Below are 14,820 nucleotides of genomic sequence, written 5' to 3' on the forward strand. Positions count from 1 at the left end.
ACTAAGGAGACAAGCTTTCCACGAAATGAAGCTGTACCTGGATGGTGATGGGGGTGGGAATTTTTTAGCCTTCCTCAGAGCTTTGCCTTCCAGCAATCCTGTCTCTGAGCTCTGCAGGCAGTTGCTTTGACCTCATGGCTTGGTTTTTGCTCTGATATGCATCATCAGCTGTGAGGCCTTTTGTAGCCTTTCTAATTAATGTCCACTCAGTTTGATTTACAGGTTGACTGTAATCAAGTAGTAGAAACAACTCATCAGAGAGCCAGAGAAATGGATTAATGGATGTTACTTCAATACACTTGCTTAGATTTGAGTATTCATAATGCACCAGCTCTTAAGGGAAAATGTTTGGACCTTGTACTGGTTGGTCAGGCTGGTTTTACTGGGCCACGCTGAGCACCCTGTCGTTGATATTACAAAGTTCCTCATGTAAAGCCACTTAAAAACTAACAGACCATTCCTACAATAGCTGTCTTCAGAGTAGTAATCATTTTATTCCTTTTTATTTGTCATTATGTGCATCTCTCTTATGCCAACACAAATCCGAAACTCCACTTCAGATTTTTCCTTTGTTAATTTAAAAAAAAAAACAGGACCACACATTAAGTCGAGGGAGTTTTCTGTAATTGGTTCAATTTCTGAAAGACTTCACAACAACTCATATCCACACATTTTTCTCTGTTTGTCACAAAAGCATCACAGGACGTGGCATCAGAATGTGTCAAGTGTGCGTGACTCACCAGCTTGATAGGTCTCCGTCGATTGAGTCGAGTGGCTGCGTTGGTGGCAAAATGAGTAATGTTCTGCTTGAGAATGTCTATTTTTCTCCTTATGTCACTCACAATTCATGATTTAAATGAGAAAACACACAAGCGCCCAGAACGCAGTCATCCATTTAAGCAGCTGATTTTGTGTGAGTGTAAAATAGAGGGTGGAAAAAAAGCAGCTTAAACTCACAAGATAAGACGAGCTGCTGAGATGAGGCCAGGAAACAGAATAGATGGCACTCTTACAAAAAGTCTCCGTAGGACTTAAGTGGATTTGGGCTGGTACAAATCTCCTATCTGCCCAGCGCTAATGTGTCCAAGCAGGCGTTTGTGTGCCTCATTGAGAGAGTGACAGCGATTTAAAATAATGCAGCTGCAGATGAAGACACACACTGTGGAATAGACCGTTTGGGAGGCTTAGGGAGGGGGAAGCCAGTGCAGGAGAGAAAAGGTGGATGCTTCACAACTGGCTGATCTCTGGACCTTGTCTGACTGAAAGAAATGCCAAAATAACATCACCAGTTTGGTTTTTGCACCACTTTTGAAGCCTTGATTTGGCATTTTGGTCATATTTGCGATAAACTGTTATTCCACTATCATAGTTGACAGCAACTTGTCAAATACAGCTATTCTTTAAGCAAACCCTGGTTGACCAATTTACACTTAAGGTGTACCCAGCACACGCACAGATACAGGTAGATGTTTTATTTTCTCTTATGTATGTGACTTATGTCTGTAGATTCATTAATACGCAGATGATACCTCCTTGTCCTTGTCCAATGTAAGGAAATGCATTTGAGTACTGAATTTCACAATGTGTTTCAGCTACATAAGCATGATCTTTTCATCAAAATCAACTGACTACCGGCAACACCAACAAAATCAAAGGCTAAGATTGTTAGCTAGTTAGCAGCCTGTTAGCTAAGCTAGCATACAGTCTCTCCAAAGTTGAGTAGTTGAGTTTTGCAAAATAACAGATTTCACAGAGATTCCCAAAGGAATAAATACACATGAGTAGGTGGTCACAAAGCAATAGCCAAGGAAAGCAGACTATCATCAGCATAATGATTATCTTTATACTTTTAATATCAATGTCTAAAGTCATTTTCACTGGGTAGGTGTTAGACTGAAGGCTCATTTATGAGTCTTTCATCCATATTCTGTTTACATATCATCTGCATATCTGCGTGTTTTCTGGAAGCCTGTGTATATGTACCAAACGTAGCAATTCCGCCAGAAATCCTGTGATGGTGCTAAGCAGTTAAGCCAACAGTCCATGCAAGACCAGCAAACCCAACGAAGCTGAACAGAACTGAAGACCATTTGGGCAGTGACGGATTGGAGGTCCTCGCAAGACTGTACCCTCTTGTGGATGCATTTTTTTTATCCCAGCATTAAAACACTTTGGATAGTGAGAGTTATATTGTTTAGAATTTCTATATCCATTTTCAGATGTAAAGGAAGCATAAATGGGCCTTGAGAGGTCCATATTTCACCAAATCAACATCATGGTGTACAGCATGAAACTAGCCATTAAAACCATGAACTTGTTAATGAATATTATTTACTATGACTGGATGAAGATAACTTTTTGCACGTCCAATATAGCCACCATTGGGCTTCATAATGCCCTTTCAGTTAAGTGACGCTGATGAGACTATGGCTCCTACAGTCTGTTTGCAACAGGTGGGGATGCCTCCTGACAGTTGGAATGTTGAAGATCTTTGGCTTTCCTTTGTATCTCTGAGACCATGTCCATATTTTACACAGTGTGATCTGGAAACAAGGACACACAACTGCGCCAACTTTGAGATAAGCCCAGACTTGATGAGACTCAATACAAATGTTCATTTATCTGCTTTGGATCCTGACTATAAAAGTCTACTCTTTTGTCTAAAATTGGTAAGGAATGAAAGATTGGCACACACTACCGAGTTGGTTTGGCATCCTCTCACTGCGAAGCTCGCAGCGTGACTCTTCACTTTCCCTCCCTTTGTTTTCAGATGCTCTCAAGGGGATGAGGGAGGAAAGCTGGAAAAGAAAGCATGATGTAAGGAAAGGGAAAAAAAGAGACGAGGCTGCAACCACAAAGGAGCAGGAAGGTATCAGAGAACTTGTGTGAACTTGAGTCAAAACAGAGGATTACCCTTTTTCTTTTACACAAGTGAGTCTGCGTGGGCGTTTCACAACTGCAACTCCACTTCTAATTGCGGTAACCCTCAGAATCCCCAGATTAAACACACAAAGCTGTTGTTTATCACGTAACACATCAGTTCCTCTGCTCCGCTTTGATGCTTGCAGACAAAAATTAAATGTAGAGCATTGACTTAAGGTATTTAATCACAATTCAAGTCCTTTTTTCACTTTTTTATCCCTTTTCTTTTCTCTCAGGATAAAGAGGAGCAGTGGATGACCAAGCTAGTACCAGGAGCGAATGATTTTGCCATGCTGCAGCCGCTGCAGTGGAACACGAGATATGAAGTGGAAATCACAGCGCGAAACGTAAAAGGCCTGTCGGAGCCGACTTTCTATCAGTTCTTCATGCCACAGAAACCCGACATTACAGGTAAAAGCATGAAAAATGGAAGCATTGTGCTTTAAATTACCTTTAAATGCACTTTACTTCTTCTGGATGGTTTTAAACACACTTTGAAAGCCCACAGAGAATATTTGCTGAGTTTTTCAATGCTTAGCGGTTGATAGCATTTGCGATAACAAACACAAGAGAGCAAGATGTAGCGGTGGAGATAAAGTGAGCTTCAGAGCGCAGCAGCAGGCCTCTTTGTGGAAAAACGAGGCTGCTGTCAGTGGAGAAATTGTGCTTCTCCTGCAACTGATTTCCCCTCTGTTCGATTGTAGCATTTAAATCTGAGAGGATAGAGGAGTTCTGCTTCTTGAGAGTTGTTTTCTTTTGTTGCCTTGCTATAAAACCTATTTGTGTCTGCTCTAAAACCTTCTTTTGACATCAGTGTCATCAAAGTTTGCCTGGATGTCTACAGGAAGAGGAAGAAGTGAAGCCAAAACACAGCTATCCTAACTGGCGGTCTCTAATCGAATCAAGCTCCCTATTTCCCATAATGCAACTCAATAAAGTCTCCCACTATCAGAGAATTATTTCAAAGCTTCCCTCGAAGCCACAGAGATGTTATGAAGTTTCATAAGTATGAATTAGCATTCAGAAACTGTTCTTTATTTGTACCAAATAAAGAGTTGTCTTTATTAAAATGCTGTTATGCTAATGGGGGCTTGTTACTGATCTTCTTTATAGTAAAGTCCTTCTAATGTAGCTCATATACAGCTGCAAAATTCCTATTCAACTTCCCCATCCATCAGGACATTTTTCTTCAGGCTAATCATGCTGAGCCAGACCTCTGTCCCTCAAACATTTTCTAGCTCCTCCTGGGAGATTTTGCCATGATTCCAGGCTAAAGTGGAAGTACAATCCTTCCATTGATTTGATTTTAATTTATTTAATTATTTTATGAAGGAGGCGCTCAGGGACATTGAGTCATATGTAAATAAATGCTGATTCCTTCCATATAGGACTCTAGCCATGGCTAATATATGACCTCCGTCCCTGCCAGGACTTTCAAGACTGAAACAGGCACATTAGACTTAAAGGTGCAATATGTAGAATTGCCTTTAACACTGAAATGTCGACAGTGGTTGAATCAGGACTACATGGCAAAACCGGAATCTTGATTTTAACTTCCAAAGAGGAATGGCTGTCTCTATAGAGAGTTAATTGATCAAATTTCTGCCCACTGCAATCTCAAATCAGGTGGGCAGAGTTTCCCCATCATGCCCTTGGGCTTAGATGTGTTTGTATGTTGCCTGCTTTACAGTGATCACTGCTGGGACTGCTTTGCTCTTGTTTCTGATGCATTGTTGTTTTTGATGTTTGACACTTCTGCACCATGAGTGAAGTTGTTCACCGAGTTAGTCACATCTTACCTGTGGCAAGGGGGGGTCTACAGTCAAGGGTGGTGTACTGATTTTCAGAGATGTGACTCTGCCATAGGTGTTGAAAGAAGGTGGAAATCTTAATGTATGAAAAGTGAATGCAATGTGTCAACAATTAAATTGCAAATACATTTTACACCCAGTGTGAAAGGAAATAACACATTGCTGTGTTAAAAGTTCAATGTGTAAAACATCAACACTTCAAGAAAGTTCAAATATTAACACTTTCCAAAGTATAAATTTAACTTTGAACCAGTGAGGATTATGTAAACTTGAACACATGTAACATTTAACACTGTGGAAGTTAACACTCAGGCCTACCTCGGCACGAGTTTTGGGAAGTTTCAGGTGGGGTTTAGTTGGACATTTGCTGCTGGTGGAGCAGTAAGCTTGGACATTGCTTTACCTGCTGTTTTTATCAGATCTGGACAGCATTTCTTTAGTGAAAGAGGAGCAAATAACCACAGTGAAGGCTCTTTTGGTGGAGAAAATGTTTTTGCACTTCTCCCTGGTATCGGCATGAGTTTGATCCACCAACTATCTCCACCTTTCAAGTATCCTACCTGCTGAAATCATAAGCTGTGCATGACTACTACCCCATTTTGTCTTGTCACTCTGTGGCATGTAATGAATGTGACAAGCAGAAAGTTTGTGCTGTCACCTTCCTGTCCTTCCTAAACACATTGTTTGGGAGGTTTCCCAGATTAATCTAAATTATATCCTATGCAATGGATATATGAAACAGTCAATCTGGCATGTCTGGTTAGCACATTACATCATGCACTCTGCAGCACTGATAGCCACACCAGGCTGAATAGAGACCAGGCATGCTGCTTAGCTCCTCTCACCTCTTTGGCTTACTGTCTGTTTATAATTGTGGAGTCTGTTCAACAAAAACTGAACTCCATGAAATGTGTTTACGGAATAATGCAATGCTCACATTTGGTGGATGTATTTCACATCATTGGGAGGAAAAGCTGTTAAAAGTGCCCTTCATTGTTATGACAGTGCAAGCTAGCAGCATGACTGCATGTACTTTTTACCAATCACAGCACAGCATTTTAGCATCAAACACAGTGAAAGTCAACACGACAGCTTGAGATAAAAACATCTCAGTCGCCCCCTTATGGCTGGCTGCAGCATAGGTATTGGAGACTGATCTCACTGTTTAAAGCTAAGGATTATGTGCATTTTGTAAACAGAAAGTCCAGTCCCTGTGAAGCAAAAGCTGGCCCATGTATAGGTGTTATTGATCCTAAACAAAGAGTGTAGGACAGTATTGGAGTTTTAACATGAAGTGAGGCACCTAAGTGGTGCTTGTTTCTCTTTCTCTCTCTTATTCTCAGTCTTTCTAGCACACTGGTGATTAGATACATGGAACAAAAAGCTGGTTAATCCCCCTGGTCAGCCAGTGTGAGTCTCATCTCTGTGTAGGAACACTGAGCAGGTTGTGGACTAAAGTAAGGTGACCATTTCTAGAGAACAGAGCAAAAATCTGACGCTAAGTAATCCTCAGCCTTTAACTGGTCCATTCCCAAGTCTCTGATGGTAGCTCAGGCTTTTTTGTCACTCTGTAGACCCCAGTCATTAATTAGGAAAGCAAGCTGTTGCATACTTCATAGTTTTTTGGTTATTTCTTCTAATTTCAAAGAACTGGAAGTCAAACCACAGTCTCATGTTCTCAGTGTTGATGCTCACTTTATTCATTCACATCTGTTCAAATAAGCAGCAAAAAGGTAAAGTCGCATTCCTCCAAGAAACCAAACCTGACAGAAAAACACCCTCAGGCTGTGGTTTTCTTCTTTAAATATCATCGTCTTCCTCTTTTCTTCTTTCTTCTTATCCTCTGCTTCTCCTGTGGTGCTGCTTTGCCATTCCGCGCCAGCATGCAGCGCCGGCAGAGCGCTTCTGCATGACTAGTCAAGCTCATTGAGGGAGCAGCACACAGGCGATTTTATAAGCCCGTACACAAACACGAACATCTTTTTCAGCCTGTGCTCTGTTGTCCTCAGGTCGAGGTTATGTCTCCGCTACATAATAATCAGGTTTGTTAGCATCCTGCTGCTAGCGGTGCTCTTTCTCTGCCTCTGTTACCTGGCTTCACAGGAAGCTTCCTCTTTGCCTGTCCTTCAGGCCAACATGCAAATCCACACGTGTGCGCACAAATGCAAAAGGAGGCTTTGAAGTCTGCAGCGTGTTTCTCTGCTCACTTTGAAGCTGGAATTCACACAGCACAAGACATGGAGTAGAATGTTACGCTCACTCCCCCCTGCAGACCCAGCAGTCATACGTGTAATAATGAAACAAAAGCAGGCCACCTCTCTTTTGTTTCTCTCTCCTCGCCCACCTTTTTCCACATCCATGTGTGCAGCTTCTGTCATTACTGCATCACACTGAGAGTACGCTGCTTTTCAAATAGAAAACAAGAGCAGCCGAAACGGCAAGCTTAAGGTGGGTCACTCTGATTGGCTGTCTTCTCTTGTTAGCAAACAGCAGTGCAACATGGGAAAGTGCTGTTGAGAGAGGAGCGGGTAAGACGGAGGGGGTGTTTAAAGCATTCTTCTTCTTATGTGTTCATTTGAAAAGAACAAACACCTCGAGCTTTTAGCTGAGGACGGCAATAAAGAAGAATACCATGGATGGAGAGAAGCATAATCTCTCCTTAAAGAGCCTAAAATTACCCATGAACCCTCAGTCTCTTTTGCCCCCAGCTGAAGTCATAAGTAGTTCAAGGTTATTCATCTTTAGGATCATGTCAGAGCTCTTACTTAAAATGCATTGTCAATGCAAAAAGTAAACAAAGTGGAGGAAAAATGAGCAAAGATGCACAAGGGCAGGCACGCCCTCTTTTTTGACATCACTCAGTAATTGGATGGTGCATAAATGAAACTTAGCAACGTTGCTAAAGAGAATGATAGACCTTAAAAACAAACCTTGAAATGGATAATCACCACTTTTCAGCAGCATCATAAGCTGGAATTTAAAAATAAAGAACCACTGACATACATATAAGGGACAAAATATTGGGCAGAATTTCAGTAAACCCAGTTAAAGAGAGTCACTACAATTTTATTAAGCTGTTTGAACAGCTTACTAAAATTAAATGGCAGCCTTTTTTCGCTTTTATCGCTTTTCTTGATTGCAAAAATCAGGCACATTCTGTTTCAGAGCGATGCAGAAAATCGAGTCCATGAATTTGCTACCTCTTTAAACAGACTGCCCTTCTAAGTCTCCTAAGACTCATCTGGTTGAACATGTTGCTGCACATGTACTGAGTAGAGCAGTGTTTCCTAACTTTTTTCCTAAGGCCCCCCCCCCAACTCACATCTAAGAGAAGCTAAGCCCCCTCAGGACCCTATGGGGAAAGTTCACATCAAATGTAATTGTTTTACTTAACCCAACGTAATAGGCCTATACAGTTGTCCTTGAAAAATGATCTCTGTATTAACGATCCATTATTTTGACAGTGTATTTGAGCTGCTTTAGAAAAAAATAGTAGTAGAGAGAAACTGTTAAGTTTCAAGAAAAACAAAAATTTTTCAATTTCATTTATTTATGAGAGAAATTTTTTTTTTTTTTTTACTTTACAGGTCATAAGGGTATGTGAACCCACATTCAGAATTTTTGAGATTATAAGCTAAAAAAATCAACAATCCAAATACTGTTCTCATTCTGGTTTCTTGTAACTTTACTTTGCAATGTTGTTAATTTAAGAAAGATTTAAATAACTTCATTTTTGAGGTTTTAATGTGTAAAAGTTCGACTTTTTAATCTCTGATATTTTGAGTTTTTCCAGTAATTTTGCAACTTTTTAAATCCTGAAATTTTGAGGTTGTTTTCATGTTAACATATACTTTTAAAATGTAAAAAAAAATCAAGGTTTTTAAATCCCTCTTTTGGTCAAAAATTAATGGATCCTTTTCATTTTTTTAATCTTTTAGGGTGAACCTAGTATGCTGTCGTACATTTTGTTTCTATTCATGACTAAAAATAAAAAAAAAAAGAATTATATATATATGTTCATCTAATTTTGACAACATGGTTCCGTGCCACACCTGAAATCTTTGGCACCCAGACCCCAGGTTGGGAACCACTGGACTAAAGCAAGGAAAACAGACCAAATACTCCCGTATTAGCCACTCTGCACTAAATCTAATCTAATATTTGAAATCATTCTTTCTTCAGAGCTTTCAGTGTTCAGACACTATCATATCTTAAAGTCATATGCCTTATCATACTTTCTAAACACTCTCAGAAAGCAGGCCTAGCTCATGATACCTACTGTTTTCTAAAACTAGTACGGGAGGTAGAGCCTTCAGTTATCAGGCCCTTCTCCTTTGGAATCGTCCGGTCAGGATCAGGATGCTTTTTTACTGTCAAATGTTTTCTTTTAGCCTTTCTTTTTTGAAGCTTAGGACTGGCTCAAGCTTGGAACAGCCCCTAGTTATGCTGCTATAGGCTTAGACTGACAGCTTTGAGGTGACCAGCTGACACCATCATCATAAAGGTCATCTTGTGTCTCCTTAAACAAACTTCCTTAAATTCACTCTCCTTGGCTTCGTTTCAGTGCGTCTCTCTGTATTTATCTCCAGCTTCCTATATTTACAGATCAGTAATTAGAGTCCCTGTTACGAGCATGTCTGAGGCGTATGTCTACATAGTTTTCAGCCAAGTCGTATTATTTATGCATGATAAGTCAGCAGGTTAAAGAGAGAAATACTCACATTTTCTGCTCCACTAAATTAAATTGGATATCGCAGAAGTCCTGCCGATTCAATCAACAACATTAAATCTGTGATGCTCATTTATCCCTCCCAGTCTTGAACTATGTCCCCCATTCACATGATTCTCTCCAATCATGACTCTCACATGAACACTGGATGAAAACATCCTTGTTTTTTTTCTCTCACAGAAAGAACATTATAGGCTCTTTCTCACAAACCCATTTCTATTCCCTTCACTTCTCTCTCTATGTATTATGTATTTGCAGAGCCCTGAATTGGCACTTTACCTTTCATTTCTTGTCTTTCTGTCTCAAACTTCTTTTAGTTTCTAACAGGCAGCATAACCTTCTACCTCTCCTGCTCACTGAGTCTCCTTATAAAAAGAAATGAATTGATTGCAGCTCTAGCCTTGGTTTCTTTTCACTTTGCGCTTCTTCCTTTAAGCTTTGTATTTTCTTCCAAATCAAAAATTCTTCTCACTTCTCCAGCCAATGTGACGTCCCAATGCCATCAACAATTACAGCATTCCAGCTAGAAACGGCTAACAGAGAGCTTTTTTACACCACATTTTTGTGTTTTTTTAATTAAAAAAAAAAGCTAGGGAGGGTTTAAGTTCCTCACTAGCCCATAGGTCCTGCACTCTGCTTTCTAAATAGCAGATTATGCAGCCATTTTGTGAAACACAAACTTAGCTGCACCCAAAAGAATTGACTACTCATACATTGGCTCTTTTCAACATTGCTCATGAGGGGAACTGGTGGCTCTAAATTGCCCGTAGGTGTGAGCGTGAAAGCTGCTTGTCTTTCTCTGGATGTCAGACCTGGGATTGACTGGCAACCTGTCGAGGTATAACCCACACTCTCGCCAAATGACAGCTGGGATTGGCTTCCCATGACTTTTAGAGGGGTATGAGACAGTTCAATATGATACAGTACAAAATAATACAATGCTATGAAAAAATGTTACCAGATGTGATACAAGAAGATAGAGCAATATACAAAACAATACAGTGCAGCACAGTATTGTACATTTTGTTGTAATACAATACAATGGAATTTGAGACAAGAGTACTATACCATACTATACCATATATTACCTTATTAAACCATCCCATACCAGCTGCTAATGCTAATGGCTGTTCATTTGAGTCAGCTCGAGGTTCCTGCTTCTCAAAGAGGTTTGCCTTCCACTGAAACTTTGTTGAATATTTCTTTATGATGAGCTGATGGAGATTATAGTTGGGTCTTTATAAATAATATTTTGAAGAGTACAGTCTCGACCTGTCCTGTTTGTAAAGTGTCTAAAGATAATCGAGTGTCTAGCATTAGCTCGGGCTGGCCATGGAGTCAAGCGCTGCCATTTAATTGAGATCAGCTGATCCCACACAAGCCCTCATCAGCTGATTGCCTGCTAATTGCTTTCTAACTGCTCCTCCCACTGCAAGCGACTTTTTGCAACCTTCCTCCACCCCAGCTCCTCCTTTATCCTGCTTCTGGCTCAATCAGTGTTACTCTGTTGTCACTGATGCTTGCTCTGCTCTTGGTTTTTGAGGCTTTTCTTCCTGCCTTAGGCTTTCCTTTGCAAGAATGTGCGCTACATCAATATATCTGATGAACTCAAGGCTTAATGTGCCCTGGTGGGGTTGCCACCAGCCCTGCCTTGATCTTAGATGGGTTAATATGTGCTTTACATAGATAATGAATGTCAGGTGAGATATCCAAATGTTGCAGCAGCTATTCCATAATTATATCACACAAGTCGGGACTGCAATGTACTGCACTGTTGTATCAATATTTTGCCTCAGCCCCAATGTGATGATTATTTTTAAAACATGTTATGTAACTGTTTATCCCTCGGTTTTTTAGGTACTTGGTTTATGCACTCATACACGTGTGTATTTCTTCTCCTCAGTGCTTTTTATGTAATATATAATGACTCTGCAGTTATTTATTGTTTTTTTATTGTGTTACACAGCGATCTACTTAAAAATCAATTTTAATCCTGTTGATCAAACTGTCCAGGAGTATGCAAAGACTTCAGAGTTCAACTTTTACCCATGTAAATGAGGCATTCCTAAAATATTTGTCGACTGAAGTCAAACTTTTCTACTAGTAGGAAAGTTGTGTGTGGTTATACAACGCCTTCTCCAGCTGACAGTGCTGTTTCTGTTAATTAGTGAAAAAGTCAAACTAAGACACAGTCGAGGCCCTGCTCCTGATCCAGGACTGTTACGCTGTGTCGAGCTTTGTTGTGGCTGCTGTGTTTTTCTTGGCTCTCTCCTCTCCTTTCAGTCAGACGCCATAAGAAGCCTTGATTGAAACAGGCATCATAGATTTAGTTTGAGCAGCGCTGCTATAATCTCATCAAAGCACTTGAAAAAATAATCTGGAAGGTTCTCTCTCTCTCTGAGCTTGAGCTGAAACTTTTCCTGGAAGTGTTGCCAGCATATCAAAATGGGGGAAAAGGACTTTTATAGCTGTCCATTACATTAATCAGTTGGCTCATAAATTTTCAGACTGAAAGCCATTACGTTTAAAGCAGTGTAATGAAAAATATGCATGACAATCATCTCGTTCGTTTATCGTATAAAGAGGCTACTCATCAGCTATCCAGGCTATCCGAGGTAAAAGCTTTAGATTTTATTGTTTTGATTCTGAATACATTTCATGGATTTCCTATTAAAGTTACCGCTGACTAAATTCTCTCCAGCCTTATGCAGGTGCATTAAGATAAAAGAAAAAACTAGCACTCCAGCTTGGTATTCAGATAGGAGAAGGAATAAATCTTGAGGGGAGAAGAGCTCGGCTAAAGGTCTAATAATGTTAGCAGAGGACTGTAAACACACTTTGAAGTCTAAGAATCACTTTTATTCCAGCTGAAGCAGCATTAGGTCCTCAATATAATCAGCTGGAGCTCCAAGCTGACGCACTAAAAACAAATAGATGCCAAAACAGTCGAACATATTTGAGAGAACCGTCGGGATCTTACTTTAAACAGCACTGTAATCCAAAAAACCCTGCCTCCGTTTGAAGTGCAGCGTTGTTAGAAAAGTAAAGACCGCAGTCCTTCACAATGTGATACAAGATGAGCTGTGATGTTTACATGTTTGCTCGCTCATTTATTCATTGGACAAATATAATCCTGTTGAGATGAAAGGATTGTGTCTCACAGGGATCATGTTTAACATCACACAATATCATTATCAAGAGTGTAAATATTTCAGAGTTAGCAGACAGCAGACATCCTGCTGAGGAGCAGTGATGGCACAGTTCTCACAGGCAGTGTGAGATATCAGCGTGTATTTTTAATACCTTGTAATTTACTCAGATTTTCTGTGGACCTATACGTACAAATAAATATCATAATAATACAGACCAACTTCAGTGTAGACCAGTGGTTCCCAACCTTGTTTTTCCTGAGGAAACACCTACTCATAGCTAAGAAAAACCAAGCTCTCCAGGACCCACTTGGAAAAATCAAACATCAGTTTTAATTGTTTTCACTGACAAAATCCCAACAGAATAGGCTTACTTTATAGGTTCTTGCCAAGAGATCTTTCTATCAACTCTCCATGACATATTAAGGCCACTTAGAAAACATACGGTCGCTAGAAAAAGTATGTGAAGCCTTTGAGATTTCTTGGATTTCTGCATAAATTGGTCATCAAATGTGTTCTGATCTTCATCTAAGTCACAGCAATAGACAAACACAGTCTGCTTAAACTAATACTGCGCAAAAAATTATGTTTTTATGTTTTTATTGCTCAAACCATTTAAACATTCACAATGCAGGGTGGAAAAAGTATGTGAACCCCTAGGCTAATGACTTCTCCAAGAGCTAATTGGAGCCAGGAGTCAGCCAACCTGGAGTCCAATCAATGTGATGAGATTGGATGTGTTGGTTAAAGCTGCCCTGCCCTATAAAAAACACACACCAGTTTTGAATTTGCTGTTCTCAAGAAGCATTGCCTGATGTGAACCATGCCTGGCACAAAAGAGCTCTCAGAAGACCTACAATAAAGAATAGTTGACTTGCATGAAGCTGGAAAGGGTTACAAAAGTATTTCTAAAAGCCTTGATGTTCATGTGTCCACAGTAAGACAGACTGTCTACAAATGGAGAAGGTTCAGCACTGTTGCTACGCTCCCTAGGCATGGTCGTCTTGTAAAGATGACTGCAAGAGCACAGTGCAGAATGCTCAGTGAGGTGAAGAAGACTCCTAGAGTGTCAGCTAAAGACTGACAGAAATCTCTGGCACAAGCCAACATTTGTGTTGACAAATCTACAATAAGTAAAACAAACAAGAATGGAGTTCATGGAAGGACACCATAAAAGAAGCCACTGCTGTCCAAAAAAATACATTGCTGCACGTTTGAAGTTTACAAAAGAGGATCTGGATGTTCCACAGCATTACTGGCAAAATATTCTGTCCATAGCTGAAACCAAAATTGAGTTGTTTGGAACACACAATGCTATGTGTGGAGAAAAAAAGGCACAGCACACCAACATCAAAACCTCATCCCAACTGTGAAATATGGTGGAGGGGCCATCATGGTTTGGGGTTGCGTTGCTGCCTCAGGGCCTGGACAGATTGCTGTCATTGACGGAAAAATGAATTCCCAATTTTATCAAGACATTTTACAGGAAAACTTAAGACCATCTGTCCACCAACTGAAGCTCAACAGAGGATGGGTGATGCAACAGGACAACAACCCAAAGCATAGAAGTAAATCAACAACAGAATGGCTTCAACAGAAGAAAATACGCCTTCTGGAGTACATTTGACTGGGACTAATCAATAAGGAAGTACTTATTTTAGCCCAGAATTATCACATTATCACTATAATCTGGACCAAAAGATACAGTCTTGTAAATTAAGGGTTATCCAACCACATCCAAAAATGTATAACTTTTTAAACTCCAAAATACTGAGCTTGGTTAACTGTAAATTTAAAATCCAAAATGTGGTTAATTAATGACTTTAAAACCTGAATTTTTGAGTTTATATTGTCAAGATGTATGACTTTTAACCTTGGAAGTTTCCGATTTTTCCTCAAAAATGTGTAACTTTTTAAACTCTAAAATACTGAGTTTTTGTTTATTGTAAATTTATGACTCAAATTGTGGTTCATTTATGAATTTTAACTTGGAAATTTCAGGTTTTTCTTGAAAATGTATGGCTTTTTAAAGTCTAAAATATTGAATTTGTATTATTGTAAAAATTTATGACTCAAAATGTGGTTTATTTATGACTTCAAAACTTGATTTTTTTTTAGTTTATATTGGCATAATTAATGACTTGTAACCTTGGAAATTTCAGAGTTTGTCTTATACGTATGCAGCTTTTTAAGCGCATTTCATTTGCTA

The 14,820-nt window shown here is 39.6% G+C and overlaps 1 protein-coding gene across 11 annotated transcripts in view; it reads left to right on the plus strand.

Annotated features, from left to right (window-relative positions):
- LOC121506408 (neural cell adhesion molecule 2-like) overlaps nt 1–14,820 on the plus strand; it is a 475,738-nt gene that overhangs the window by 423,474 nt on the left and 37,444 nt on the right. For 8 of the 11 annotated variants that reach the window (XR_005991640.1, XR_005991641.1, XR_005991643.1 and 5 more), the window contains exon 15: nt 3,159–3,333. Coding sequence is in view for 4 of the 11 variants with exons in the window: in XM_041782202.1 (XP_041638136.1) it covers nt 3,159–3,333 (175 nt within the window). In the remaining 7 variants the exon portion in view is untranslated. Of the gene's footprint in view, nt 1–2,537; nt 2,670–2,770; nt 2,870–3,158; nt 3,334–3,736; nt 3,818–14,820 lie in introns of those variants that run through there. The other 3 variants (XR_005991645.1, XR_005991646.1, XM_041782203.1) reach the window with 3 other exon arrangements.

Source organism: Cheilinus undulatus, linkage group 24 (genome assembly GCF_018320785.1).
Source record: "Cheilinus undulatus linkage group 24, ASM1832078v1, whole genome shotgun sequence".
NCBI lineage: Eukaryota > Metazoa > Chordata > Actinopteri > Labriformes > Labridae > Cheilinus > Cheilinus undulatus.